Source organism: Macaca mulatta, chromosome 2, assembly GCF_049350105.2.
Source record: "Macaca mulatta isolate MMU2019108-1 chromosome 2, T2T-MMU8v2.0, whole genome shotgun sequence".
NCBI lineage: Eukaryota > Metazoa > Chordata > Mammalia > Primates > Cercopithecidae > Macaca > Macaca mulatta.
The window spans coordinates 1,044,645-1,071,942 of record NC_133407.1 but is presented as its reverse complement, the minus strand read 5'-3'; the positions used below and the strand labels follow the sequence as shown (position 1 = coordinate 1,071,942).

The window sequence follows — 27,298 nt, the reverse complement described above, 5'->3', positions numbered from 1 at the left end:
CATGTGAGATTAAATAGAAAACTTTATTAGACTTTAGATAAGTCTTTTTTCTATCAGACCTGCTGTATTGTCAAATGATTATTTTAAAAGATTTATTCTTTATTTTTTAGTTTCTGTATTACTTTCACAGCGGTTATACATTATACTTATGAATTTATTTCTTTTATTGCTTAGCCAGGCGTAAAAGTTGAGTTTGTATCAGTTTCTGAGGTTTTCTTTCCGTTGCCTAAATTCTCTAGTGAGAGATTATTTCTTAACCTTTTTTTGCTCTCCAGTTTTCTAGGAGTTCCCAAATGTAGTTAATAGCCTCACAGTGATTTATGCTAATTATTTTGGTATCCTAGAATGCAAGTCACTTAAATTTACAGCTTTAATAAAAATACATTTCAGAAACCATTTTTACAGGTCTCCTCTATTCTGGCTTTGTTTTCATCATATCCAGTTGTGTATTATTTGTTGCTGTTTTTTTTTTTTTTTTCCTTTGAGATGGAGTCTTGCTCTGTCACTCAGGCTGGAGTGCAGTGGTGAGATCTCGGCTCACTGCAACCTCCGCCTCCCAGTTTCACGTGATTCTCTCACCTCAGCCTCCCGGGTAGCTGGGATTACAGGCACATGCCACCACGCCTGGCTAATTTTTGTATTTTTAGTAGAGATGGGGTTTTACCATGTTGGCCAGGCTGGTTTCAAACTCCTGACTGCAGGCAATCCACCCACCTCTGCCTCCCAAAGTGCCGGCATTACAGGTGTGAGTCACTACACCTGGCCTGTTGCTGTTTCAAACCGAAGGGAGAGAACATTTGCTGCCCTTCAGTGTTGTTCGTTGTTTGTTTCAGCTCTTCTTTCTCATCTAATAAAGTCGCCTATTAACTTTCTCCTTTTACTCCTTAATACGTTTAAATTTCCAGTCTGTGTTCTATAAATAAATGTTTAAGTTTTTGAAAATATTTTTTCCTCCATGTCTAGAATAATCTCTACCTTGAATGTTTCTCTTTTTGTGTTATTGGTCCTTGAACATGTCTTTGTTTAACCAACTTTCTACTTGTTCACAGCCCTTGAAAATAAACATAGTCTTTTACTTCCTTATAAAGATACCTGGCTTTTGCCTCATTTACCTGTTCATTCCTTTTATCAGTTTCTGTTACTCTTGTTTGAATTTCTTATTTAAATTTCCATTTTTTCTCAACACCTAGAACTTAGTTTACTTGCATCTATAAACCCGATGAACGTGTCTTTTTCACTTAAGATGTGAACACACTGCCTTACTCACGAGCGCAGCTCACCCGGAACTTAGTTTACTGGCATCTATAACCCTGACAGACATGGCTTTTTCACCTAAGATGTGAGCGCTCTGCCTTACGAGCACAGCTCACCCAGAACTTAATTTACTGGCATCTGTAACCCTGACAAACATGGCTTTTTCACCTAAGATGTGAGCGCTTTGCCTTACGAGCGCAGCTCACAGTTTAAATCTTAGTTCTCAACCTGTGATATCAAAGTAAGGAATTGTTACCAGAAAATTGTCTCCAGGTGAGTCTTAAGAATTTTCTCAATAGATGGCCTTGGTTTATTTATTTATTTATTTTTAGCAGTTAAAATTATTTGTCATCATTAATGTATCTGACCCAACTCTAAGTAGCGATGTAAGAGTTCTGAAAATATTGAAGCCAATGGTGGGGAAAGCATGGGAGCAGATGTGTATGTTTGTGTTAGTTTTAGGGTCATTATGTCCAGAAATGTGCCTTAGTTGCATCATAAAGTTATAATATATTTAGATTATATTTCAAGGCAATTAGATATCAAGGCCTAGAAAACTGTTAATGTTATTCTAGCTTTTTATTTGTTTGTTTGTTTGAGACAGAGTTTTGCTCTGTCGCCCAGGCTGGAATGCACCATCTCGGCTCACTGCAACCTCCACCTCCGTGTTCCAGTGATTCTCCTCCCAAGTAGCTGGGACTACAGGTGCCCGCCACCATGCCTAGCTAATTTTTTTATTTTTAGTAGAGACGGGGTTTCACCATGTTGGCCAGAACGGTCTTGATCTCTTGACCACGTGATCTGCCCACCTCAGCTCCCAAAATATTGGGATTACATGCGTGACCCATCGCGCCCTCTGGCTTTTCTTAATTGTACTCCCCTGCCAAGTCTTCAACATCTTTAACCCAGTCAACCAACATTTCTTTGTAAATTAGCTTAACTACATTTCCCTTTCTTTAGGTAAGCTTTGTAACTGTTTAGCTAGTTCTTCCTTCTTTTTACAGTTCTTTTGGTCAATGAATTGAAAATGTCTTGGACTCAAATACTAGTGTAGAAAATATATCTATCATCTCTTAAACATCTTCTTTCCTAACTGAAATTAGGGAACTGTATTACTTTTTGAAAATATTAAATTTTATTATCCAGAGAAAAAAGTACTTTAGAAACTATTATGGAGAAATACTATTAGAAAATAAAATATTGCTTTTTCTTTCTCATATATTTCCCAGTAACATTTTCTGTCTTAGGATGATCATTTTTCATAGTCTTAGGAAGAGCTTGTTAAATAATGGACTGTCTTTATATAAACACGACTAGGCCGGGCATGGTGGCTTATGCCTATAATCCCAGCACTTTGGGAGGTCGAGGCAGGTGGATCACCTGAGATCAGGAGTTTGAGACCAGCCTGATCAACATGGAGAAACCCTGTCTCTACTAAAATTACAAAATTAGCTGGGCGTGGGGCACATGCCTGTAATCCCAGCTACTTGGGAGGCTGAGGCAGGAGAATCACTTGAACCTGGGAGGTGGAGGTTGTGGTGAGCCGAGATTGCTCCATCGCACTCTAGCCTGGGCAGTGAGAGTGAAACTCCATCTCAAAAAAAAAAAAAAAAAGCCGGGCGTGGTGGCTCATGCCTGTAAGCCCAGCATTTTGGGAGGCCGAGGCAGGTGAATCACCTGAGGTTGGGAGTTCTAGAACAGCCTGACTAACATGGAAAAACCCCATCTGTACTAAAAATACAAAAAAATTAGCCAGGCGTGGTGGTGCACGCCTGTGATCCCAGCTACTTGGGAGGCTGAGGCAGGAGAATCACTTGAACCCGAGAGGCAGAGGTTGCGGTTTGCCAAGATTGTGCCGCCTGCACTCCAGCCTGGGCGATAAGAGCAAAACTCCGTCTCAAAATAAAATAAAATAAAATCTTGCTTTTAAAAATACAGAATTAATTCATTTCACCAAATCCTCATTTCTTTTTCTTCTTCTTCTTCTTCTTTTTTTTTTTTTCTTTTTTTTAAAGAGGGGGTCAGGCTAGGCACGGTGGCTCATGCCTATAATCCAGCACTTTGGGAGGCTGAGGCAGGTTCATCACTTGAGCTCAGGAGAGTGAGACTAACCTGGCTAACATGGCAAGAGCCTGTCTCTACAAAAAATACAAAACCGGGCATGGTGATATACTCCTGACTACTTGGGAGGCTGAGGTAGAAGGATCACCTGAGCCTAGGAGATCATGCCATTGCACTCTAGCCTGGGTGACAAGAGTGAGACCCTGTCTCAAAAAGAGAGAGAAAGAGAGTCTCCCTCTGTCACCCAGGCTGGAGTGCAGTGGCGCAGTCATAGCTCGCTGCAGCCTTTAATTGCTGGGCTCAAAGAATCCTCCCACCTCAGCCTCTACAGGAACACACCACCAGGTCTGACTCATTTTTTAAATGTTTTGTAGAGACAGGGTCTCGCTATGTTGCCTCGGCTGGTCTCCTGCTCTCAAGTAATCCTCCCACCTCAGCCTCCAAAAGTACTGGGATTACAGGCACGAGCCACCATATCTGGCCCAAATTCTCATCTCTAGACTTAATCGTGAAGGAGAGTTACCTGTTTTTTGTCTTTTATAATTTCAAAATTACCATAAAAGTAGAAAGTATTTCTTCTTGAGTAACAATTATTGATATATGTCTGTTTCTCCACAGAGTGATGACAGACCTAATACTCTATTAAGTTCACCTACAACAGAAACAGGTAATAGACACAAAGGTGCACTTTACCACATCAAGATTATAATTCTTTATTCTTTTTATTTAAAAAATAATAATAAATAGAGACAAGGCCTTTCTATGTTGACCAGGGTGATCTCAAGCTCCTGGGCTCAAGGTGAGCCTCCTGCCTTGTCCTCCCAAAGTGCTGGGATTACAGATGTCAGCCACAGCACCCTGCCAAGATTATAATTTTTTACCAAGATTTTCCTAAATTACTTGTTAGAGAGCTGCGACTGAGATAGAAATCAGATACAGAATTGGAAACCACTGGGGTTTTTTCCCCCCCATTTTTAAATTAAATTGGTTGTTCAGCTCGTCAGCCATTTGATATGAGTAAGTGAACAACAGCTAGCAGGGCCATAGGTCTGCAGGAGACTGTTCAGTACGTTAGCATTCATTCTGCCTGTATTGATACACCAAAAATAACATGACAGTGTAAAATACATACAAGCAGGCCTCCTGCTTTCATGATTACTTTTCTGTACCAGACTTTTCATTATTAAATAGGATTATTTTATATCTTTGCCATGTTTAATTTTATTTTTTACTTGCTACTTTTGTAACTTGTATGTCTGCTATTATATTTTCTTTTCATCTCCTTTAATCTCATTTTACTTTTCATGCTGATTTAGTTCATCATTCCTCTGCATATGCTTTTCCTGCTGCTATCCAGAGAAATCAGCCTCAGCGCCCTGAAAGCTTCCTTTTCCGAGCAGGTGGCAGGGCAGAAGCCAACAAAGGTAGGTGGTAGTGATTTTAAAAGCCAGGGGCGAGGGGAGGTTTGCACAATGACGCTAGCCGTTAAATGGATGCTTTTAAACTTCTACACCAAACTCTCAGCTTGGCAAAAGCATGTGTCTGTGATCTCACTGATATTAAAGCAGGAAAATCTTACCTGAATTTGTTTGGATTAGAAAGTTTCTTAGTAACACCTAAAAGCAGGTTATAGAGTGTTTGAACAAATAAAATGCTGTTTCAAGGCTTTAGAGAATGTTCTTTGTCTTGGTAATGAACTCATTCACATTTTTCTATTGATAAAAGCTGTTTTCTTAAAACAATTTTTTAAAAATCTACTTAAAATCTCATGTTCTTTTAGTTAATAATGACAGATTTCTCCCTGGTCCCAAAGAAGTTACCTGGGAGTGGAAACAAACATTTTAAGTCAAAAATAACGACTTTTGTCATGGTGGTGTGTGCCTGTGGTCCCAGCTACCTGGGGGGCTGGCAGGGAGGATTGCTTGAGTCCAGGAGTTCAAGGTTACAGTGAGTTATAATTAAAAGCACCACTGTTCTCCAGCTTGACCAACAGAGCAAGACTGTGTCTCTTAAAAAAAAACAAAACAAAAATAAGGTCAGGCGTGGTGGCTCACGCCTGTAATCCCAGCGCTTTGGGAGGCCGAGGAAGGCAGATCACTTGAGTCAGGAGGCCAACATGGCAAAACCCTGTCTCTACTAAAAATACAAAAATTGGCTGGGCACGCTGGCTCACACCTGTAATCCCAGCGCTTTGGGAGGCCAAGGCGGGCAGATCACATCAGTCAGTTCATGACCAGCCTGGCCAGCATGGTGAAACCCCATCTCTACTGAAAAGATACAAAAATTAGCTGGGCGTGGCAGCAGGCGCCTGTAATTCCAGCTACTCAGGAGGCTGAGGCAGGAGAATCTCTTGAACCTGGGAGCCAGAAGTTGCAGTGGGCCAAGATGGCGCCACTATACTCCAGTCTGGGGGACAGAGTTAAGACCATGTCTCAAAAAAACTGGCCAGGCATGGTGGCAGGCGCCTGTAATCCCAGCTACTTGGGAGGCTGAGGCAGAGAGTCCCTTGAACCCAGGAGGTGGAGGTTGTAGTGAGCTGAGATTGCGCCACTGCACTCCAGCCTGAATGACAGTGTGAAACTTATGTCTCAACAAAAATTTAAAAATAGGCGAGGCGTGGCGGCACATGCTTGTAATCCTGGCACTTTGGGAGGTCGAGGTAGGTGGGATCACTTGAGCTCAGGAGTTCGAGACCAGCCTGTGCAACATGGCAAAACCTGTCTCTTAAAAAAAAAAACAAAAAATTGGCGGGGTGCGGTGGCTCATGCCCGTAATCCCAGCACTTTGGGAGGCCAAGGTGGGTGGATCACGAGGTCAGGAGATCGAGACCATCCTGGCTAACACGGTGAAACCCCGTCTCCACTAAAAATACAAAAAAAATTAGCCGGGCGTGGTGTTGGGCGCCTATAGTCTCAGCTACTCGGAAGGCTGAGGCAGGAGAATGGCATGAAGCTGGGAGGCGGAGCTTGCAGTGAGCCGAGATTGCACAACTGCACTCCAGCGTGGGCAATAGAGTGTGACTCCATCTCAAAAATATATATATATATACATATTAGGCATGGTGGTGCAGACCTGTAGTCACAGCTACTTGGGGGACTGAGGTGGGAGGAAGGATTGAGCCCAGGAGGTTGAGGCCTGAAGTGAGTCAAGATTGCGCGACTGCACTCCGGCTTAGGTGACAAAGTAAAACCCTGTCTCAAAAAAACCAGAAAAACACAACTTACCTTTAGTGTTACCAACAGATGCATTCGCAGTAAGATTTAAAAGTCAAACTACAGATGCACTGCTGGTAAGAGTGTAAGAAAGCATGGAAGACTGTTAACAGTCAGCCTCCGTACCCTCGGATGCTGTATTTATGGATTCGACCAGTCATGGACAGAAAAGTTCAGAAACAAGACAACAATAATAAACAATGCCACAATAAAGAAATAATACAAATTTTGAAATATAGTAACAGTTTGGCATTTACATTATATGAAATAAGTAATATAGAGATGAGTTAAAGTGTAGTATAAAGGAGGATATGCATAGTTTGTATGCAAACAATACTACATTTTATATGAGTGACTTGAGGATTCACCAAGTTTGTTATGAGAGTGAGGGGCAGTTTCTGGAACCAGTTTCCCCTGGATACTTAGGGATGACTGTGTATCCTATGACCAGCAGTTTTACTTTTGAGAAATATGTACACACGTGTGCCAAAAACGTACAAAAATATTCATAGTAGCATTATTCATAAGAGCCGGAAACTGAATGTCCATCAATAGAATGGATAAGTGAATTGTCGTATATTTGTACAACGGAATACCATGTAAGCAATGAAAATGAACAAATTCCTGTATACAGCAACATGGATAAATCTCACAAACATACCATTGTTCAAAGGAAGCCAGAAACAAAAGAACACATACAATACAGCATAATTTATACAAAGTTCAAAAATGAACCAAACCAGTCAGTGTGTTAGAAGTCAGGATGCGGTTTTGAGCACTTTGGGTGCTTGTGGGCAAGGAGCACGGAAGGGGACCCTGGGATTGGTAAGACTGCATTTATAAACCTGATTGTGTTCACTTGGTGAGGAGAATTTATTGAGCACTGTGCTTACGATTTGTTTATTTTTCTGTATGTGTATTAATTTTCAATAAAAACATTTTTAAGTGGCTGTAATCAAACACAAGTAGTTGAGTCAACTGGGTAACGAACATTACGTAGTTTTCTATACTATTCTCTGTTGTGTATATTTGAAAATCTCCATAGTAAAAGCCCTTTTGAAAAGTCAATCCGGAAAGTAGGAAGCAATATAGTGTGCTTGCAGGAAAACTGTAATGAGGCAGATCTGAATGTTTTCCTAGCACTGCCAGTTGCCTTTCTGTCTTACATATTAATATTTGTATAGGTCATGCTTCACCCCTTCCTCCATCTGCTGCACCTACCACTGATTCTGCAGATTCCATAACAAGACAGAATTCAAGACAGAGAGAAGAAGAGCTGGAATTAATAGATCAGCTGCGTAAAGTATGTACATTGCCTTTGATTTATACTTTTTCAGTGTTACTGCTATAGACCATAATCCTGTAATCAGGTCTTGATTTGACACATCATTTTTATTTATTTATTTTTTTAGACGGAGTCTCGCTCTGTCACCCAGGCTGGAGTTCAGTGGCGCGATCCTGGGTCACTGCAGCCTGTGCTTCCTGGGTTCCAGCAGTTCTTCTTCCTCAGCCTCCTGAGTAGCTGGAATTATAGGTGCCCATCACTGCACCCAGCTAATTTTTGTATTTTTAGTAGAGAAGAAGTTTCACCATGTTGGCCAGGCTGGTCTTGAACTCCTGACCTCAGGTGATCCACTGACCTTCACCTCCCAAAGTGCTGGGATTCCAGGCATGAGCTTCCGTGCCCGGCTGTAATTTTTAATGGAATCAACAGGTGCCATTGTGTGCCATGTTTTGTGATGAATGTAAAACATTTTACTATTAAGGAAATTCTTTTCAGCGATTTACTTAAAAAATGAGATGGCTTATTCTATAAAGCTCAGTTCCTAGCTCTACTCATTTAAAGTTTTTCCTTTTTTTTCTACTTCATGTTATAAAGAAATATCGTCAGATTAATAATTTATATGTGTGTGCACACATATATAAATACCACACTTACACCTATAGTGAGTGAGTGGCTCTTGACTTTATTTTGGAATTGAAGGAGAATCTAGTTTTTTTTTTTTTAAATCAGAAAGTTGTAAATGAATTTTTGTTGTACTTTGTACCACTATGGCCTGGCTGCCATTCATATATATTAGATCTCCTTAAGTTAGACTTAGGATAGAGGGATGAAATGGATATTGTGGTACTTATTTCCTTTTTATCTTGATTTCTAATTAGATTTCATTGTAACTCCCTTATGTATATGCCAATCATTCTTCGGTTAATGTATTACGTGGTTTTTGTTCTTTCAGCATATTGAGTACCGGTTGAAAGTGGCTCTGCCTTGTGATCTTGGAGCGGCTCTAACTGACGGTGTTGTTCTTTGCCATTTGGCTAATCATGTGCGACCTCGATCTGTCCCAAGCATTCACGTTCCCTCACCAGCTGTAGTAAGTTGATAATGCTAAAAAGCCTTGGCTGTTCATCAGATCATTTGTTAAGCACAGTGGACAGACATTTCTTAAGCACTGTGCTAGATATTAAGGATACAGATACAAAGAGTCCAGTCTCTACCTTCCTGGTCTCCCTTCTACTGGAGAAGAAACAGACATGTATGCAGTGTGATAAATGTTCTAAGAAAGGCGTGTACAATGTGTGTTATAGGGATACAAAAACGGGCCACTTAACCCGCCTGGAGAGTTCAGGGGAGCCTTCCCAGAATGGGCAAAATTTGAACTAATTTTTGAAGTTTAAGAAGGAATTTTCCAGCAGTACAGAGAGGGAAGGAGGCCTCCTGCATAGGATTTCTAGATTCAGAAGCTAAGGAAAGTTATGGCTTACTTAAGGAATTGGTAAATTGTTCAGAATGGATCATGCACAGGGTTGTAGATAAAAATGGGAAGGGGTAAGGCTAGAGAGGTAAGCTGGGGCTGTGGTACAAAGGTCTTATGAAGCATGTCAAGAAAGTTTACCCTAGTACAGACAATGAGGAAACACTGAATTAAAGAGGGAATACCATGATTATAATTGCAGTTTAGAATGATGAATCTAGGCTGGGCGCGGTGGCTCATGCTTATAATCTTAGCACTTTGGGAGGCCGAGGCAGACGGATTGCTTGAGCCCAGGAGTTTGAGACCAGCCAGGACAATATGGCAAAACCCGTCTCTATCAAAAATTATCTGGGCATGGTAGCACGTGCCTATAGTCCCAGCTACTCAGGAGGCTGATGTGGGAGGATCACTTGAGCCTGGGAGTTCGAGGCTGCAGTGAGCGGTGATTGTGCCAGTGCACTCCAGCCTGGGTGAGAGAGCAAGACCCTGTCTCAAAGAAAAAAAAAAAAAAAAAAAAGAATTCCGTGCTAAATGAGAAATGGATAAATTAAAGGTGGTACACTAGAAAGATGCCCAAGCCAGGCTCAGTGGCTCGTGCCTGTAGTCCCAGCTACTTGGGAGTCTGAGGCCTGAGGATCCTATGAGCCCAGGAGTTTGAGACTAGCTTGGGTGCTATAGCAAGATCTTGTTTCTTAAAAGAAAAAGGAAAAGAGGCTGGGTGCAGTGGCTCACGCCTGTAATCCCAGCATTTTGGGAGCCCGAGGCTGGTGGATCACCTGAGGTTAGGGTTTCGAGACCAGCCTGGCCAACATGGTGAAACCCTATCTCTACTAAAAATACAAAATTAGCCAGGAGTGGTTCACACATCTGTAATCGCAGCTACTCGGGAGGCTGACGCAGGAGAATCACTTGAACCCGGGAGGCGGAGGCTGCAGTGAGCTAGCACGCCACTGCACTATACTCCAGCCTGGGCAAGACAGAGCGAGACTCTGTCTCAAGAAAAAAGAAAAGAAAGATGCCCAATTAAAAGGCTGTTGTATTAGTCCAGGCCAGGAGGATAACAAGCCTGGATTAATAGGGCAGTGAAAGGGAAGATGGTTCAGAGGTAAAATTGCCATGATCTGTGACCAACCTCAGGTGGAAGGTGAGGGAGAAAACGTATTCGAGATAACTGGCAGGTTCTCTGCACTGCTGGTCAGGTCTGGACATCAGTATCAGATGGCAGTCCACAAAAGAACAGGCTTTGGGTTGACACACCTCTCCTCTGTTTTCCTCACGTTTTTATCATGAGAAAGTTTCAACCTTCAGAAAAGTGGAAGGAATCATACAACGAACACTGTTAAAGTCTACACCTAGCTCTGACATTGCTTGCATTTTGCCATACTTGCTTTATGTATCTGTATTTGTATGTGTATTTTAACTACACCATCCAAAACTTACAGATGTCATATACTCTTCCCCCAATGTATTTTAGGGACCTGTCCTAGGCCCCCTTGCTTTTACCCTAGCCTATAGCCAATGACTGACAAGCATGGGGCTGAGCCCTCCTACCTCAAGGAGGGCGTGTCATGTGGTTCACACTTGTGAGCTCCCTGTGGGATCAAGCTGAAGCTGAGAAGGAGACAGGCAGGAGGATCACCTGTGGCCAGGAGTTTAAGACCAGCCTGGGCAATACAGTGACCCTGTCTCTACAAAAAAACTTAAAAAAATTAGGTGTGCACCTACTACTCAGGAGGCTGTGGCAGGAGGATCCCTTGGGCCCAGGAGTTTGAGGTTGCAGTGAGCCACGATCATGCCACTGCAGAACAACCTGGGCAACAGAGCGAGACCCTGACCCTAAAAAAGAAAGAAAGGGCCGGGTGCAGTGGCTCACACTTGTAATCCCAGCACTTTGGGAGGCCAAGGTGGGCGGATCACAAGGTCAAGAGATTGAGACCATCCTGGCCAACATAGTGAAACTGCATCTCTACTAAAAATACAAAAATTAGCTGTGTGTGGTGGTGCACACCTGTAGTCCCAGCTACTTGGGAAGCTGAAGCAGGAGAATCACTTGAGTCCAAGAGGTGGAGCTTCCAGTGAGCCAAGATCGCGCCACTGCACTCTAGCCTGGGTGACAGAGCAAGACTCTGTCTCAAAAAAAAAAAAAAAAAAAAAGAAAGAAAAAGACTGAAAGGAAATGAATCAAGTGTTGTAGTTATATTTACATGATGAACTATGGGTAATTAATTTTTTTGGCTGTTCCTCCAAGTTTTCTTTAGTGCAGGGGTCCCCAACCCCTGAGCCACAAATGGGTACCAGTCTGTGGCCTGTTAGGAACTGGGCCGCACAGCAGGAGGTGAGCAGTGGGCCAGTGAGCAAAGCTTCATCTGTATTTACAGCCTCTCCCCATTACTCACATCACCGCCTGGGCTCTGCCTCCCGTCAGATCAGCAGCAGTGTTAGATTCTCGGAGCATGAAGGCTGGTGTGAACTGTGCATGCGAGGAAGGGATCTAGGTCACGTGCCCCTTATGAGAATCTAATCCCCGATGATCTATCACTGTCTCCTGTCACCCCCAGATGGGACTATGTAGTTACAGGTGAACAACCCAGGGCTCCCACTGACTCTACATTATGGTAGATTGCATTATGTATGATTATTTCATTATATATTGTAATGTAACAATAGAAATAAAATACACAACGAATGTAATGTGCTTGAATCATCCTGAAACCATCCCCCAACTCCATCCCTGTCCATGGAAAAATCATCTTCCATGAAACCAGTCCCTGGTGCCAAAAAGGTTGAGGACTGCTGCTTTAGTGTTACATTGTTTTAAAATGGAAAAAAAAATTTTTTTATTCTTTCGAAGTTTTTCTATTTAGTACTTGCCTTACAAAATCAAAGCCAATTTCTAAAGTGTGAGGTGACAAGCTACTGCCCACAAGCCAGCACTTACTGTTGTAAATAAAGTTTCATTGGAACCCAGCCACACTTTCTTGTTTGCATATTGTCTATAGTTGCTTTCAAGCTCCTAGCAGAATTGAGTGGTTGCAACAGTTCTCTCTCTTTTTTTTTTTTTTTTTTGAGACGGAGTTTCCCTCTTGTTGCCCAGGCTGGAGTGCAGTGGCGCGATCTCGGCTCACCACAACCTCTGCCTCCCGGGTTCCCGGGTTCAAGCAATTCTTGTGCCTCAGCCTCCCGAGTAGCTGGGATTACACGTGCCCACCTCCACACCCAGCTAATTTTTGTATTATTGGTAGAGACGGGGTCTCTCCATGATCGTCAGACTGGTCTCAAACTCCCAACCTCAGGTGATCCGCCCGCCTTGGCCTCCCAAAGTACTGGGATTACAGGCCTGAGCCACTGCATCCGGCGTTGCAACAGTTCTTGTGGCCTTCAAAACTAACGTTTATTATCTGATCCTTTAAAGAAAAGTTTGCCGACCCCCTAGTCTACAGCACTGAGAGTTACGAAGCGATTGCCAAGGGTATTTTTAAAGTTAGCAAATATTTTTTATGTTGCTAGCAGGCTGGGCCTGTAGCTCATGCCTCTGATCCTAGCACTTTGGGAGGCTGAGGCAGGCAGATTGCTTGAACTCAGAAATTCAAGACCAGCCTGGGCAATGTGGTGAAACCCTGTCTGTACAGAAATTACCCAGGTATGACGGCTTGCAGCTACAGCCAGCTACTTGGGAGGCTAAGGTGGGAGGATCACCTGAGCCCGAGAGGTCAAGGACACAGTGAGCCAAGCTTGTGCCACTGCACTCCAGACTGGGTGACAGAGCGAGACCCTGTCCCAAAAACAAAACTTCTCTAGTAACACATTTTCTTTTCCTCATTTCAGCCTAAATTAACAATGGCGAAATGCAGGCGAAATGTGGAGAATTTCCTAGAAGCTTGCAGAAAAATTGGTGTACCTCAGGTAATAAATTTATCATTTTTTATGTTGCCTAAATAGACTTGGTTGTGCTAAAATTTTAGAAATGCAAATCTCTAAAATCTTACAGGACTAGCTCTGAGCTAAGTCAATCCTAATTAACATGACTTTGGGTTACAAGAGTCAGTATACTTTTGAACAGTTTTCCTTAATTATTTCCAAGGACCACACAAAGAAATTATAAATGTATAAATTGAAATAATTATAAGTAATTTAGAGTAATTATTCTATTTTCCTAAACTTTCCCACTTGCTATTTGACAACTAAATACATCCTTCAAAAAGTCAGTCTATCCCAGATGGAGAGTGCTGCAGCTGGCCTCGGTGTTCTGACCTTTGCTTTGATACTTTTTAAAATGTTTTAGACTCCAGAAATGTTGAAAAGACAGCCTAGCGTTCCTTTGTATACTTCACTTATTTCTTCTAATGTTAACTAACACCTGATATACAACCTTAGGACAGTGGTTCAGATTAAGTAACGCGAGAACAGCACGACTAACTGAATGACAGGAGCACGACTAACTGAATGACAGGAGCACGACTAACTGAATGACGGGAGCACGACTAACTGAATGACGGGAGCACGACTAACTGTATGACGGGAGCACGACTAACTGAATGACGGGAGCACGACTAACTGAATGACGGGAGCACGACTAACTGAATGACGGGAGCACAGTAGGAGCACGACTAACTGAATGACGGGAGCACGACTAACTGAATGACGGGCTCTTCCATGAAGCTCGTTCTTTGGAGCCTGGCTTGCAACAAACAGGCTGTCTCTGAGCTGTTGTCCTGCTGTGAGGATTAGTTGCCCCAGCTCAGTTATAACTTTATTGCCCTTTAATCTTACCGATAGTTAAATTTATTTATAGATGTGATTAAGGGAAGTAAACTTGATATACTCTTAATCAATAACCCCTTTAAAAAGCAATTATAGTAAACCAACGAAGCATTATACTACTAAGGAATATTACATGGTATAAAGACAAATTTAAAGAAATAAACAACTTGGTGCCGTGCGATACTTTTTCATTAACCACGACCATTACAAGTCTTGTTAACATTTTGTCTATAGCATGAAGGAGGAAAACATGACTCTTTTCTATCACCTTCTAATTAGGTCTCAGTAACTCAGGGGTGGCCCCGGGGCTCAGCAGCAGCTCCACCATTTCTCTCAGAGTTTAGATCCTGTTCCTGTCGCTTTCATGACAGTGATTCTCTTTACGCATTTCACCACACCTCTTTCTAACTAACCAGGAGTTAGAAAGGCCTCAGCGTCACTTGTCCAAAGAGTGACCTTCTCTTTCAGCTCTTTCACGTGTTACAAGGTGAAAGAGCGAGCGCCCAGCTCCACAGAGCATCTGCATCAGCCAGCAGGATTCCCAGGGTGGTTTTTCTCTTATGAAGCTAGATCATCATTCTACTATTTATTTTTTACTTTTTTCTTTTGCTGTTTTTTCTTTTTAAAAACTGAATTGTAAAAGAATGGAAATTTACATAAAGTGGTAGTTAGCAAAGACCTTTTTGATTCCTATGGACAAATTCAAAGCAAAATTTTCATGTTTATGTTATGTTGTTTGATAAAGGCTCCTCTTTTAGAACAGACCTTTTTAAATATTTTGAGAGCACTGAATACGGCTTCTGAAGAAACAACATATGTTCTTTTAAACAAGTTTGTTCTAATAGTGCACATTAGCCTCCAGTTCTTCCCTTCTGCTTCCTGAAGAGGTTCCTGCTACACAAACATCTAGTGTCTGCTCTAGTTCCCTGCCAGAGTCTTTAAACAAAGAGAGTATAGGCCGGGCGCGGTGGCTCAAGCCTGTAATCCCAGCACTTTGGGAGGCCGAGACGGGCGGATCACGAGGTCAGGAGATCGAGACCATCCTGGCGAACACGGTGAAACCCCGTCTCTACTAAAAAGTACAAAAAAAAAAAAGTAGCTGGGCGAGGTGGCGGGCGCCTGTAGTCCCAGCTACTCGGGAGGCTGAGGCAGGAGAATGGCGTGAACCCGGGAGGCGGAGCTTGCAGTGAGCCGAGATCCGGCCACTGCACTCCAGCCTGGGGGACAGAGCGAGACTCCGTCTCAAAAAAAAAAAAAAAAAAAAAAAAAAAAAAAAAGAGTATGGCATGGGTTGGTGCAGAATGGGAACTGCGAAATTGATAGGAGAGTGCTGAATATGGCCCCGCTCAGACAAGTCATGTTGACCCAACCAATGTCAAAACCTGTTAAAAGTACTGTTTACCAGCGATTACAGTCATTGTACCTGTCCACTGGTATGCCGTGGGTGACCATGTTTATCATGGGCCAGCTTGTCCCTGTTCCTACCAGAGCTGTGCTGTTGGAAGGCAAGTACAGAGAAAAAAATAATACAGTTTTAAAAGACTGAGTCTTTTTCCAGAGTGGTTAGACTGAGGTTTTGAGGCATCCTCCCTCCCTCTCCCTCCACAAAGAGGAAGTGGACATTCCTCATAGGCTGCCCCTTCCTTCTCCCCTTCCGCCTTCCGCCCTCCACCCAGGTCCCCACCACAACCACGGCCAGTTTTAGACGGGTTCCTAGTATGCTGCTACTGCTGCTGAAAAATTAATCATTTGTCTAGAACAAAGTGAAAGAAAATGAATAAACGCACAAACTCATAGGTTCAAGCTCGCCTTCTCAGGTCCCACTGCCAAAGGAAGAGAAGAAACTTCTACCTTCCCTTCTTCCTTTTCCTCCTGTGCTTCTGGTCATTCTGGCCTTTACTTAAACATCCCCATTTTGCTCTGTGTGACTTGAAAATTGGGAAGGTAATAATGATCACTTTTGAAAATGTAAAACAGAAAACAGTATTATAAGTATTTTGTCAGATTCTATACCCAGATGAGATATATAAAGACAAATAATTTCCTTTCTCTGTATAACTTTTAAAGTGTTATACAAGTTAAAGTATGAATGAAATACTAAAGGACAAGGCAATTATTAAAAACCTCTGATGACATTGGGCATATGGGTATTTGCTTTATTTTTATGCTTTTATTAAATATGCTACATTCAAAAAAACCATAATGGGTAATTAAAAACTTATATCTGAGTCCAGTATCTGTTGTCCCAGAGTTGTTATGTTATGTGTTAAAGGATGTCTCCCTGTTGTCAAGTCCACTGATGTTTGTATTTATTTAGTGAATTTTGCAATCTGTAAAATGGAGGGTTTGGATGATCTCTGAGGCCCTTACCAGCTCTATGTTCATTTCGAACACATTCTTGAGCTGGACTTGGTTACAATAGACACCCCCTGATTTTTAGAGGAATGCCAAGTCATTGAATGCGTTTGGCTTCTAGGCAGTAAACTGCACCCAGATCATGAGGCTTTCCTCAGTCTTTGAACCTTTTTGATGTACCTGGCTTTCTCCGAAAGCGCCCCTCACCTCAGCCCCTGCAGTTTTTGTCCTTGCTTTCTGACCTCCTTTGTTTTAATAGAGGAGAATGAGTCAGGAGAGACGTTGCTTCCCACACACCTCACTACCCTCAGGCCTCACACGACCCTAAACCAACATCCACTTCTGTGTATTGTATTGGTGTTTTGTTTTTTGTTTTTTTGATTTTTGTTTTTTTTTGATGGAGTCTCGCTCTGTCACCCAGGCTGGAGTGCAGTGGTGCGATCTCAGCTCACGGCAAGCTCTGCCTCCCGGGTTCACGCCATTCTCCTGCCTCAGCCTCCCGAGTAGCTGGGACTACAGGCGCCGCCACCGCGCCCAGCTCACTTTCTGTATTTTTAGTAGAGACGGGGTTTCACCGTGTTAGCCAGGATGGTCTCGATCTCTTGACTTCGTAATCCGCCCACCTCAGCCTTCCAAAGTGCTGGGATTATAGGCGTGAGTCACCGCGCCCAGCCTGTGTATTGTATTCGTAATGTTCAGACTAGTCACCAACACGCAAATTTTATTCTGCTATTTAGTAGTAAGATCAAGCTCAGTATATAGAAGATTCTTTGTAGTTTGGGTTTTCAGCGTTTTATTTTTGTTCCTCAAGGTAAAAATGTTACAGGATGTGTATATGTGAATATGACTGAGATGATCATATTGAATTCTATACTCAGATCTGCATTTCTGATCCACTGACTTTGTTTTTCTGTTTTCCTTTCCTGCTTACACTTTGGACAGGACAATCTTTGTTCCCCTTCCGACATCCTTCAGCTAAACCTCAGCGTTAAAAGAACTGTTGAAACACTACTTTCTCTTGGGGCACACTCAGAAGAATCCAGTTTTGTCTGTCTCTCTATCCAGCTTCTGGGTTTTGTGGCATTTTACTGTACTGTCATGTTAACTCTCTGTATGCTTTATTACTGGCTCTTCCCCTCTAGCTGAAAGATTGCACTCCGGTGACTTTCCACCTCATTCCTGTGCTGGGTAAAGGAGGTTTGTTTGTCATTCAGAATTATTTATGTAAGTGCTTTTTCTCCCTGCTGGCCCTCAAAGAGCTCACCGGTAAAGGAGACAAATCCTTTCCTTACATTTGCAGATGTGCAGCCCGTCACTCCTACACAAAAAGTTCTTTATACATAAGCCACAAACCACACACCTTCACAATACCAAACAGAAAATATTGATTTCTTATATAGACATCACTTAGTACAAAATATTAATTTCTTTTATAGACAAAACTTAGCATGAAGTTCTCTGGCGTGAACTTGTCGCATTAGCAGACATTTTGCTGACAAAGAGTAAAAGACCAGCATCTTTTTCTCCTGGCCATCCGCCCATTCTCCTGGCCTGTGGCCTTGTTTCTCTTCCCATAAACGAATATTCTCCTGGCCTGTGGCCTTGTTTCTCTTCCCATAAACGAATATTCTCCTGGCCTGTGGCCTTGTTTCTCTTCCCATAAACGAATATGACAGGTAGAGCTTTATTTCCAAGTCACACAGTACAACCCCCATCTGGCCATTTTTCCATGTCTCAGCACAAGTGTTGACATTGTGGAGTGACTGAGCCTTTTCAGCAGCTGCTCATGAGGAAGATCATCGTGCCTTTTCTGGTTCTGGCAGGACCCGGTCACTTAGATTTCTGCTTTGAACTGTGTCCGGAAACCCTGAATCCCCCCTTGGTGGGTAGGCACAGGTCCGTCTAAGCATTTGCGGTCTGGACGTTTGGAAGGTATTGGCCGTCGTTTTAATAATTTTAGTTTGGTCAGAATGTTCAGTTTAAAGATCACGTGGATTTCCTAGACTGCTATTCTGAGCCCAATCCATACGTTGCACGTGGTGCACACGAGCAGATGGGCTGGAGCTGGCCTCTCAGGGTGGGCACCTGGCCAGATTGACTGTGTTTGTTATGTGTAACTGAGACTCACTCCCAGCATTCTGTTTAAAATTGGAATTTATGTGATTTCTAACCTTCTTAATAGTGAAACTGTAGCAGGAGAAGTAGTAGGGCAGCAGTCCCTGTTCTGTACTCAAGGCAGTGAATACTGTCTGGTTCTTTCTGAATGCTTAGCGTTTAGCTGCTAGACATTAATGCTGGAAACTACTTTATAATTGTGGTTAGATTCTAATTTCATAAGTCGTGTTTCTGAATATTCAGGAAACTTCTGAACTGTGTTAACAAAATTGGGATAAAGAATGAACTCAAGTAGGAGGAGAGATTGTGAGGAGCACGACATGCAGTTGTAGAATTCAGCCTGAGAGGCTCATTGCTTTGGTTTTCTTCCATATGAAATGGGACAGCTATTTTCACAGGTGAAAAGACTGTTCACTGTTAATGCTCAAACACTAAACACTGTGATGATGAAAACTTCAGTTTTCTGTGTTAGTAGGTGCCTTTCAGACTTTGGGGAGCTGGGTTGGTTTTATTTTTAAGATGTCTCAGAGTTGGAACACCTGTTAAAACACACACAGGCTCTCATGGTTTAGGGGCTGTAATTGTACATTCTCTTGAGAACACACAGCACTCCCTCTAGCCCAGCTGGAAGGTAAGTGTGCTCTAGAAAGCACAGGCTCCGAGTGTAAACACCAGGCCGCACAGGTCCTAGGGCGCCACTGAGCGGAAGAGATCAGGGAATCAGCCTTGGAGAAAGCATGTCTCTTCCAACAGCAAAACAAAACACTCGGCAGGTTCATTTTAAAAATAATTTATCTAGACGTGCAGTTGCACTCAGTATTTCTACAAAGTTGCTAGTTTTATTAGATCAAAAGATTACAGTTACCTCATTTTATCAAGATAAGTATTAAATAAAAAGTAAGCACAAGTACCAGTAACTGCCTCAAAAATAAATACTTGTTATATATTTTATTGTAACTGGTTTTGTAAAATTTCGTAGTAATGTCGTCTCAATGAAAAGCAAAAAAAAAAAAAAAACTAGTCTTCTTTAACAAACATGTGTAATCTTTTTTTTGTGGAACCAGAATTCTATATTCTGTTCTTTGTAAGAGCAATCTCTTTTCTTTCTGAATATTTACTCTTAACAGAAAGCCAGTGATAAGTGCTGTTCTTAAGATTTGCCTTTTTCTCTCACAAGAAAGGATTAACCTAACAAATTAATGATGCGCACACACTCGATGTATTACTTAACTTCCTTAAGCAAACATTGTAAACACTTTATAGATGTTGGTAATCAACATATTCCTGCCTAAGCTTAGGTAGTAGTTCCCTGGAATAATTCAGGCTGTTAAATACCAGGATATTAAATACTTTACATTTTCAAATACTATTTCTTTTTAATTCTGTAATTCAGATTTTTAATTCAGACAGGCCCTTCCATGAATTATTCAAATTAGGGGGAAGTTTCTCAAACACATCTAAATCTCAAGAGCTCAGGATACACTGAGTTTCTTGCCCTGCCTGGCCTGGGAACCCTGGTTTTCATAGTCAGGATTATCATGCAGACAGTGTAGAACTCATGCAGGCTGAGTTATGTTTTCAAACTATCTTGCATTCCTGTGGTAGGGAACTTACAAAGTGCTTTCTGCTAAAGTGTAAATCTTTCAGTCTTGAGCCATCTGGTAGCGTGGAATTGTTTTTCTATTTTTCACATTTCCTATTTTATAGATCTGCACTGGCCTTTTATTCATCAGAGAATAAAGGATGTTGCTTTCACACTGCAGTACTGTTTTTCCTCTGCTGTATGTATAAATATACGCTACTTGTCAATTTCCCAATTTTGAAAATGATCTGTATGTACTTTTAGTTGTATTAATAAAGTGACAGTGAGCGTCAGTCACCATCTGTATCTCACTCAGATTTCCACTGAGGTCGGTGTCCCAGGTACTACATTTTCCTATCTTCATTGATTATTATGAAGGGGAGAAGTGCTTGCTTTTTCCTTTCAGTTCTGTGAAACTCATTGATTTTCTTTTTGTTTGTGTGTTGCGTTGTCCCATTTCAGGAGCAATTATGTTTGCCTCTCCACATTTTAGAAGAGAAAGGTTTGAGCCAGGTTGCAGTGACGGTCCAGGCTCTCCTGGAACTTGCCCCACCCAAGCAACAGCAGCACCAGTTATCTGCTGTTTAAGGATTCCCAAGACCTTGGGCCATTGGCCTGGCCAAAACAAGGAACAGGACAACGTGATTGCTGCTGCCAGCTGTCTGCTTAAACAAAGCTCTTATGTGTTCTCAGAAGGGACTGTTTCCATGATTCCTAACAGGAATATTTTGCATCATTTCTCCATTTTAGGGGAGGTTATATCCATTTCCATTGAATTTTTTTACAAAGACACCATTGGTTTTCCCAGATGAAACTTCTTTCGTTACTGAAAACCCGACACCTGACCTGGCTGTGTTTTCCTGGAGAGCAGGCTCATTTCACACACCAGAAAGCACATCTTCTGCGTTAGGCACAAGCATGCTGTGCCGTTGTTTTTACCTGCTCTCAAGACAGCTGGTCTGCTGGTTTCTAAACTTGGTTGTTCGTTAGAATCTCCTGGAGTGTTTGTTAAAATACAGATTCACATTCAGGAGGTCTGGGGTAAGGCCTAGGAATCTGCATTTTCAACAACCATTGCACATGTTTTTGTTTGAGAAGGAGTTCCGTTCGGTCACCAGGCTGGAGTGCAGTGGCGCGATCTCGGCTCACTGCAAGCTCCGCCTCCCGGGCTCAAGCGATTCTCTTGCCTCAGCCTCCCGAGTAGCTGGGACAACAGGTGCCCACCACCACGCCCAGCTACTTTTTTGTATTTTTAGTAGAGATGGGGTTTTGCCATGCTGGCCAGACTGGTCTCAAACTCCTGACTGCAAGTGATCCACCCGCCTCGGCCTCCCAAAGTGCTGGGATTACAGGCGTGGCCACTGCGCCTGCCCGAAACCACTGTTCAAAGCTAGATATTTGTATGTTTGGTGGGGGAGGGTAATGGCCCCACTGCATTTTTTCACCCACATTTAAAATGAAAAGCTGTATTATGAGGAGCTGGACTATTCTGTCAAAGACAAAACAAAAATAATATAGAAGGCCTAGATTTTGCATAGTCTTTTTTTTTTTAAGAGTTGGGGTCTCGCTGTGTTGCCCAGGCTGGTCTGAAACTCCTGGGCTCAAGTGATCCTCCTGCCTCGGCCTTCCAAAGTGCTGAGATTACTGGAGTGAGCCACTGGGCCTGGCCCAAATTTTGCATAGTAAAACAGTGAAACAGATACAGTTGTATTTAAGGTCAGTCTTCTAGGCCTCCCTTCAACCCCAGTCCATCATAGAAGATGGTTCTATGTCATCCTGTTATCTAGACATTAGAAACAAGCCCTGTAGACACAGGTTCCAAATCCTTAAGCTGATAGCACACTGCTGTGCATCGCCTGCTTTGGTCTCACTGAGCCTCCCTCCCCACCCTCCTCACCCTCCTCACCCTCCTCACGCTGCTCCGCGGACACCTGGGCCTGCAGACACGTTGCAGTCACAGCACATACACTTCGAGCTCGGAAAAGCCTAGTTTCTTATATTTCTTTCAGGTAACTGCCAGTTTCTGTGGCTGAATTAAAGCACTTACAGCATCTTAAAAACAACTTCCTAGCTGTGTGTGGTGGCTCACGCCTGTAATCTCAGCACTTTGGGAGGCTGAAGTGGGCAGATCACCTGAAGTTGGGAGTTTGAGAACAGCCTGACCAACATGGAGAAACCTTGTCTCTACTAGAAATACAAAATTAGCCAGGTGTGGTGGCTCGTGCCTGTAATCCCAGTTACTCGGGAGGCTGAGGCAGGAGAATCACTTGAACCCAGGAGGCAGAGGTTGTAGTGAGCCGAGATCGTGCCATTGCACCCCAGCCTGGGCAACAAAAGCAAAACTCCGTCTCAAAAAAAAAAAAAAAAAAAGCGCCCCATCTGGCTCCACCACTAGTGCCTTTATATACTCAATTATGGGTGGAGGAAAAGGGCCCAAGGGCTCTCAACACCACACAGGAGCTTTTCTTCCAGTTTCAGCTAGTTGGGTTTTCCTTCCCCTGCATTTTGAACCCCTCTTAGTTGTTGGTGATATATTCTGGTGTTCACTGCCTTTGTAAAACAAGTAAATAAAGTAAGTGGAAGATACTAGTTATGTATTTTGTTTCTGTAGTTGTTAACTGTTTTGGATTTTCTTTACCAATGCATCCATTTGGACATAATGTTATTCCTCTTTTTATCAGGTAAATGTAGCATCTAAAAGTAGCTTTGGATCAAATCATGTTGAGTACCTGGTCAAAGTAATGTTTTCTTCCTTGTTCTTGCAGAGAAACAGATTCATCAGAACATTACCACTTGACCAGGTTTAAAATTGTGTAATGGCCTGGGCGCGGTGGCTCACGCCTGTAATCCCAGCACTTTGGGAGGCCGAGGCAGGAGGATCACTTGAGCCCAGGAGTTTGAGAGCAGCCTGGGCAACATAGCAAGACCCTGTCCCCCAAAAATTGAAAAAAAAAGAAAGCCAGGCATGGTGACACATGCCTGTACTCCCAGCTACTCAGGAGGCTGAGGTGGGAGGATCACTTGAGCCTGGGAGGTCGAAGCTACAGTGAGTCATGGCTGCACCACTGCACTCCAGCCTGGGCAACAGAGTGAGACCCTATCTCAAAATAAATTGTATAATTTACAACATCTAAGTCAATGCCCAATCTTATAGAATGAAAGTAAAATGTCTTTATGTAAGTGCTTAGAGCCAGACCTCATTATATTTACAGTTCCCAACAGACCCACTGACCCTTATATAACTTTAGAATTTAGCTGTGTGTATTTTTAAACTGTATTTGTCAGCATTAAGCCTCAGTATAGTCTCCAAATTATATGCCACCAGACATGGCACTCAGCAAATGACAGGATTATTTTTAACATATGTAGGCCAGCCTGGCCAACATGGTGAATCCCCATCTCTACTAAAAATACAAAAATTAGCTGGGCGTGGTGGCAGACGCCTGTAATCCAGTGACTCAGGAGGCTGAGGCAGGAGAATCGCTTCAACCTGGAAGGCGAAGGTTGCAGTGAGCCGAGATCGCACCACTGCCCTCCAGCCTGGGTGACAGAGCGAGACTCCTGTCTCCAGAAAAAAAAAAACCCCACAAAATCAAAAACATACTATGCAAGGAATAATTCTAGAAGATGTTACATAATGAAATACTTGCCATGTTTGCAAGTAATTTTCCCATAGGAATAAATGGAAATTTCAGCTTATTTCAAATTTTGCACATATTATGAAACCTTATTAATGTATTTTTATCAAACTAAATGAGATTTGTATTTGAATTGTTAGTAAAAACTGGGTGCAGTTTTGGCTGATAATTGAAGGAAAAATATCAAATACATTGAATTTTTTTTTTTTTCCAATTTTTTTCAGACCCTCTGCAGAGGTATGAAGGTATGAATTTCTTTTTGGTGTCAAGATGCAAAAACAAATCATGGTGCTTTTGTTGGGAGAATTTTGTATTCAGTATTTTGTATGTACCTTTTTTTAAAAAATTGGAAAGCACAATTTGGTTTAACATTTAGCTTCGCTTGACTCCAGTGTAAGATGAAGATGACCTTGTAACGGCTCCCCTGACCTGAAGCAGAGCCCTTCCTATCACTGACACTGTTGGAGGCTGAGAGCCCCCCAGCAGAGCCCTTCCCGTCACTGACAGTGTCGGCAGCTGAGAGCCGCCCCAGCAGAGCCCTTCCCATCACTGACAGTGTCAGTGGCTGACAGCACCCCCAGCAGAGCCCTTCCCATCACTGACAGTGTCGGAGGGCTGAGAGCTGCCCCAGCAGAGCCCTTCCCGTCACTGACAGTGTCAGCGGCTGAGAACCGCCCCAGCAGAGCCCTTCCCGTCACTGACAGTGTCAGCGGCTGAGAGCCGCCCCAGCAGAGCCCTTCCCATCACTGACGGTGTCAGTGGCTGAGAACCACCCCAGCAGAGCCCTTCCCATCACTGACAGTGTCAGCGGCTGAGAGCCGCCCCAGCAGAGCCCTTCCCATCACAGTGTCGGCAGCTCAGAGCCGCCCCAGCAGAGCCCTTCCCATCACGGACAGTGTCGGTGGCTGAGAGCCCCCCTGAGCAGAGCCCTTGCCACCTACAGAGATTTTCTGTCAGGAGTTTCCCACAATTTCAGACTGGTAATCTGTGTTTAGCACTCCAGTGTTCTCTTGTAAAAATAGCCAGGTCTGGAAACGACCCATGGGAAGAGGGGCCTTTGTATTCTGCTAGAACACAGAGCATAGTAGTAGATCACTTTCCTGAAGAGCTTTTTAAAATACAGCTAATCTAGGAGTTTGCAATTTTTCTTACTTTCTACAGCTCAGCAGTGACTAATGATGTGTGACTATGCTGACAAGTTTGATGAATTTGTAAAAACTAAGCACTTAAATGGTTGTAGAAATGAAAACGTGGATATTCAGAAGCCTTTCTATATACACAGTGCAGTGAGATGGTTTACAGCAAATTCTGTTTTATTTCTGAAAATGTTGTAAACATGTAATTAGTGAAGATTTTGTAAAACATTGTCCTATGTTTGTATGTCTGTAAATATATTGCATAAGTTCTAAGTATAAATATGTCAGTATCATGTATGTTATTTTAAATTGCCTGTATGCCACTTTATATGTTGACATTAAAATCAAAGCCAACACTTCAGTGGCATGTAATAAAAGCTGACTGGAGAGTGTTCATACCTGAGGTGTGATTCCCTTGGCAAAGGTGAATTAAGGAAAGGGCATCTCCTTTCCAGAAGGAGTGTTAGTGGAAACAGGGGGCTTCAGGACAGGCTTTTGAGATCAAGTTGATTTTCTTAAGGAAGTACAGATACCAAGACTGCTTTATTTGGAGTTAGGTAGATAGAAGGCTTAATTCATGAAATGTATGTGATACATTAGGACAACTTTTCTCTTGGAAACCTTTAGCATCACAAGGCATTGTTTTGACTCATCACGGCAAGCATGATCTGGTGGACTCATTTTTTTTCTAGAAGAGGGAGAGTGACAGCTTTCCTATTTGCCAGGCACAGGTTAGGTATTTTCACACACCTTATTTCTTTTCATCTTAACACTCCATAAAGTGGGGACTGTTGAGTAAGCAAAGCAGGTATTGGCCCTAGTGTTTCACTTGTCAAAAATATATCCAAACCAGCCTTCCAGAGAACCTGTGTCCCATCTTTACAGTTTGTAAAGCTGTATATCCTAACATCCTATTTCTAGCTTGTATTTATAATTTGTATCCCTGTTTCCTAGAAAAGTTGCTGAAGCAGCTTATAACTGGTTATGTGTTCCATGCCATTTTCACCCCAATAAAAACACCAGAGTGACGATAAATCTAAAAGGCAGGCAGGAACCAACATTTATTAAAACTTTACTGTGTATATATTATGCTGGACAGCTAACATCATCATCTTGTAATTCCTACTGAATACTTTTGCTCATAAGAGTTTTTTTCACTACACATTGGGTAAAATCAGAATCAGACATTACAGGAATTTCTGAAGTTTCCATGCATCACTGTAAGCCAATGAACTGCTTTGTTCACTGAGAAAAAGAAACAATGAATCTTCACAGGACTACCAGAAACTCTTCCCAGCAAGATGAGGAAGCCCTAAGTCAATGGTATAATCCTAAATCAGGGTTTGAAAACCCAGGTAACAGGCAGAGTGAAATTAACAGGCCAAGAGCAATTAACAGGCCCAATGAAATTATCAGGCCTAGTGAAATCAGGCAGAGTGAAATTAACAGGCCAAGAGCAATTAACAGGCCCAGTGAAATTATCAGGCCTAGTGAAATCAGGCAGAGTGAAATTAACAGGCCAAGAGCAATTAACAGGCCCAATGAAATTATCAGACCTAGTGAAATCAGGCAGAGTGAAATTAACAGGCAGAGTGAAATCAGGCTTCCCTGGGAAAGTCTCAATAGGAAACAACCTGTAGATGAGTCATCTTTGATGGTACCAGGTGTTTCTTAACTCTCTCAAGTCCTTCCCACCTCCAGAATACCAGAGGAAAAGACAGAAGAGAACTTGGTCACTTCTTCTTGCCTCTCCTCTTGTCCTTGCCTTTGCCTTTTCCTTTTGAATCCTTGCTATCAACTTTGTCTTTAGGCATCTTGAAACCACCAATTTCTCTCCGTATCATAGTGCCCCGCCACCAGGCCTGGAGCTGGAAGAGATAAAGGGAGTGAGTACAACATATTGTGTGCCTGACAAGCTGCATTCTTTCCACATAAAGGGACTGTTGAATAAAGTAACTTCTGTCTGACAAACAGTCTCTCTCCAGGACATGGAAGTAGCCAGGGACGTAATCACTATAGCGATGCTCTCCTGTTGTGCAGGACCCGGAACTTAAGCTATGGACTCAAGAGTGAAGTTCTCAAGGAGTAAAAATCAAAGGAATCGGATTTGGCCTATTTTTTCTTCACCCTTAGAAATCTGACTTCCTTATACTGCTTTCCTTGAAGAAAGTCCAGGTTCCCCATACCTAACAGCTATTTGAACCAAAAAGAATGTTAGTTACCTGGGCCAAGGGCAAAAGCAAATGGCCAATAACGCACAGATAATGCCAGGTGCGGTGGCTCATGCCTGTAATCCCAGCACTTTAGGAGGCTGAGGTGGGCAGATCACTTTGAGCTCAAGGGTTCAAGACCAGCCTGGGCAACATGACAAGCCCCTATCTCTACAAAAATACAAAAAAGAAAAAAAAAATTAGCCAGGCCTGGCGGC

General features: G+C 42.6%; 2 protein-coding genes across 38 annotated transcripts in view; one reads left to right on the top strand and one right to left on the bottom strand.

The window, feature by feature from the left end:
- Positions 1 to 27,298, top strand: part of LRCH3 (leucine rich repeats and calponin homology domain containing 3) — a 118,623-nt gene that overhangs the window by 76,410 nt on the left and 14,915 nt on the right. For 6 of the 25 annotated variants that reach the window (XM_077991049.1, XM_015132635.3, XM_015132631.3 and 3 more), the window contains 6 exons: positions 3,934 to 3,982; positions 4,632 to 4,739; positions 7,712 to 7,830; positions 8,765 to 8,902; positions 13,109 to 13,186; positions 17,342 to 20,269. In XM_077991049.1, the coding sequence (XP_077847175.1) occupies positions 3,934 to 3,982; positions 4,632 to 4,739; positions 7,712 to 7,830; positions 8,765 to 8,902; positions 13,109 to 13,186; positions 17,342 to 17,545 (696 nt within the window). In that variant the 3' untranslated portion in view covers positions 17,546 to 20,269. Of the gene's footprint in view, positions 1 to 3,689; positions 3,983 to 4,631; positions 4,740 to 7,711; positions 7,831 to 8,764; positions 8,903 to 13,108; positions 13,187 to 13,657; positions 14,224 to 17,341; positions 20,270 to 20,558; positions 22,684 to 22,861; positions 25,248 to 27,298 lie in introns of those variants that run through there. The other 19 variants (XM_077991055.1, XM_077991051.1, XM_077991047.1 and 16 more) reach the window with 8 other exon arrangements.
- Positions 25,395 to 27,298, bottom strand: part of IQCG (IQ motif containing G) — a 69,674-nt gene continuing 67,770 nt past the window's right edge. For all 13 annotated transcript variants that reach the window (XM_077991062.1, XM_077991064.1, XM_077991068.1 and 10 more), the window contains one exon: positions 25,395 to 26,738. In XM_077991062.1, coding sequence (XP_077847188.1) covers positions 26,604 to 26,738 — 135 coding nt within the window. In that variant the 3' untranslated portion in view covers positions 25,395 to 26,603. The remainder of the gene's footprint in view (positions 26,739 to 27,298) is intronic.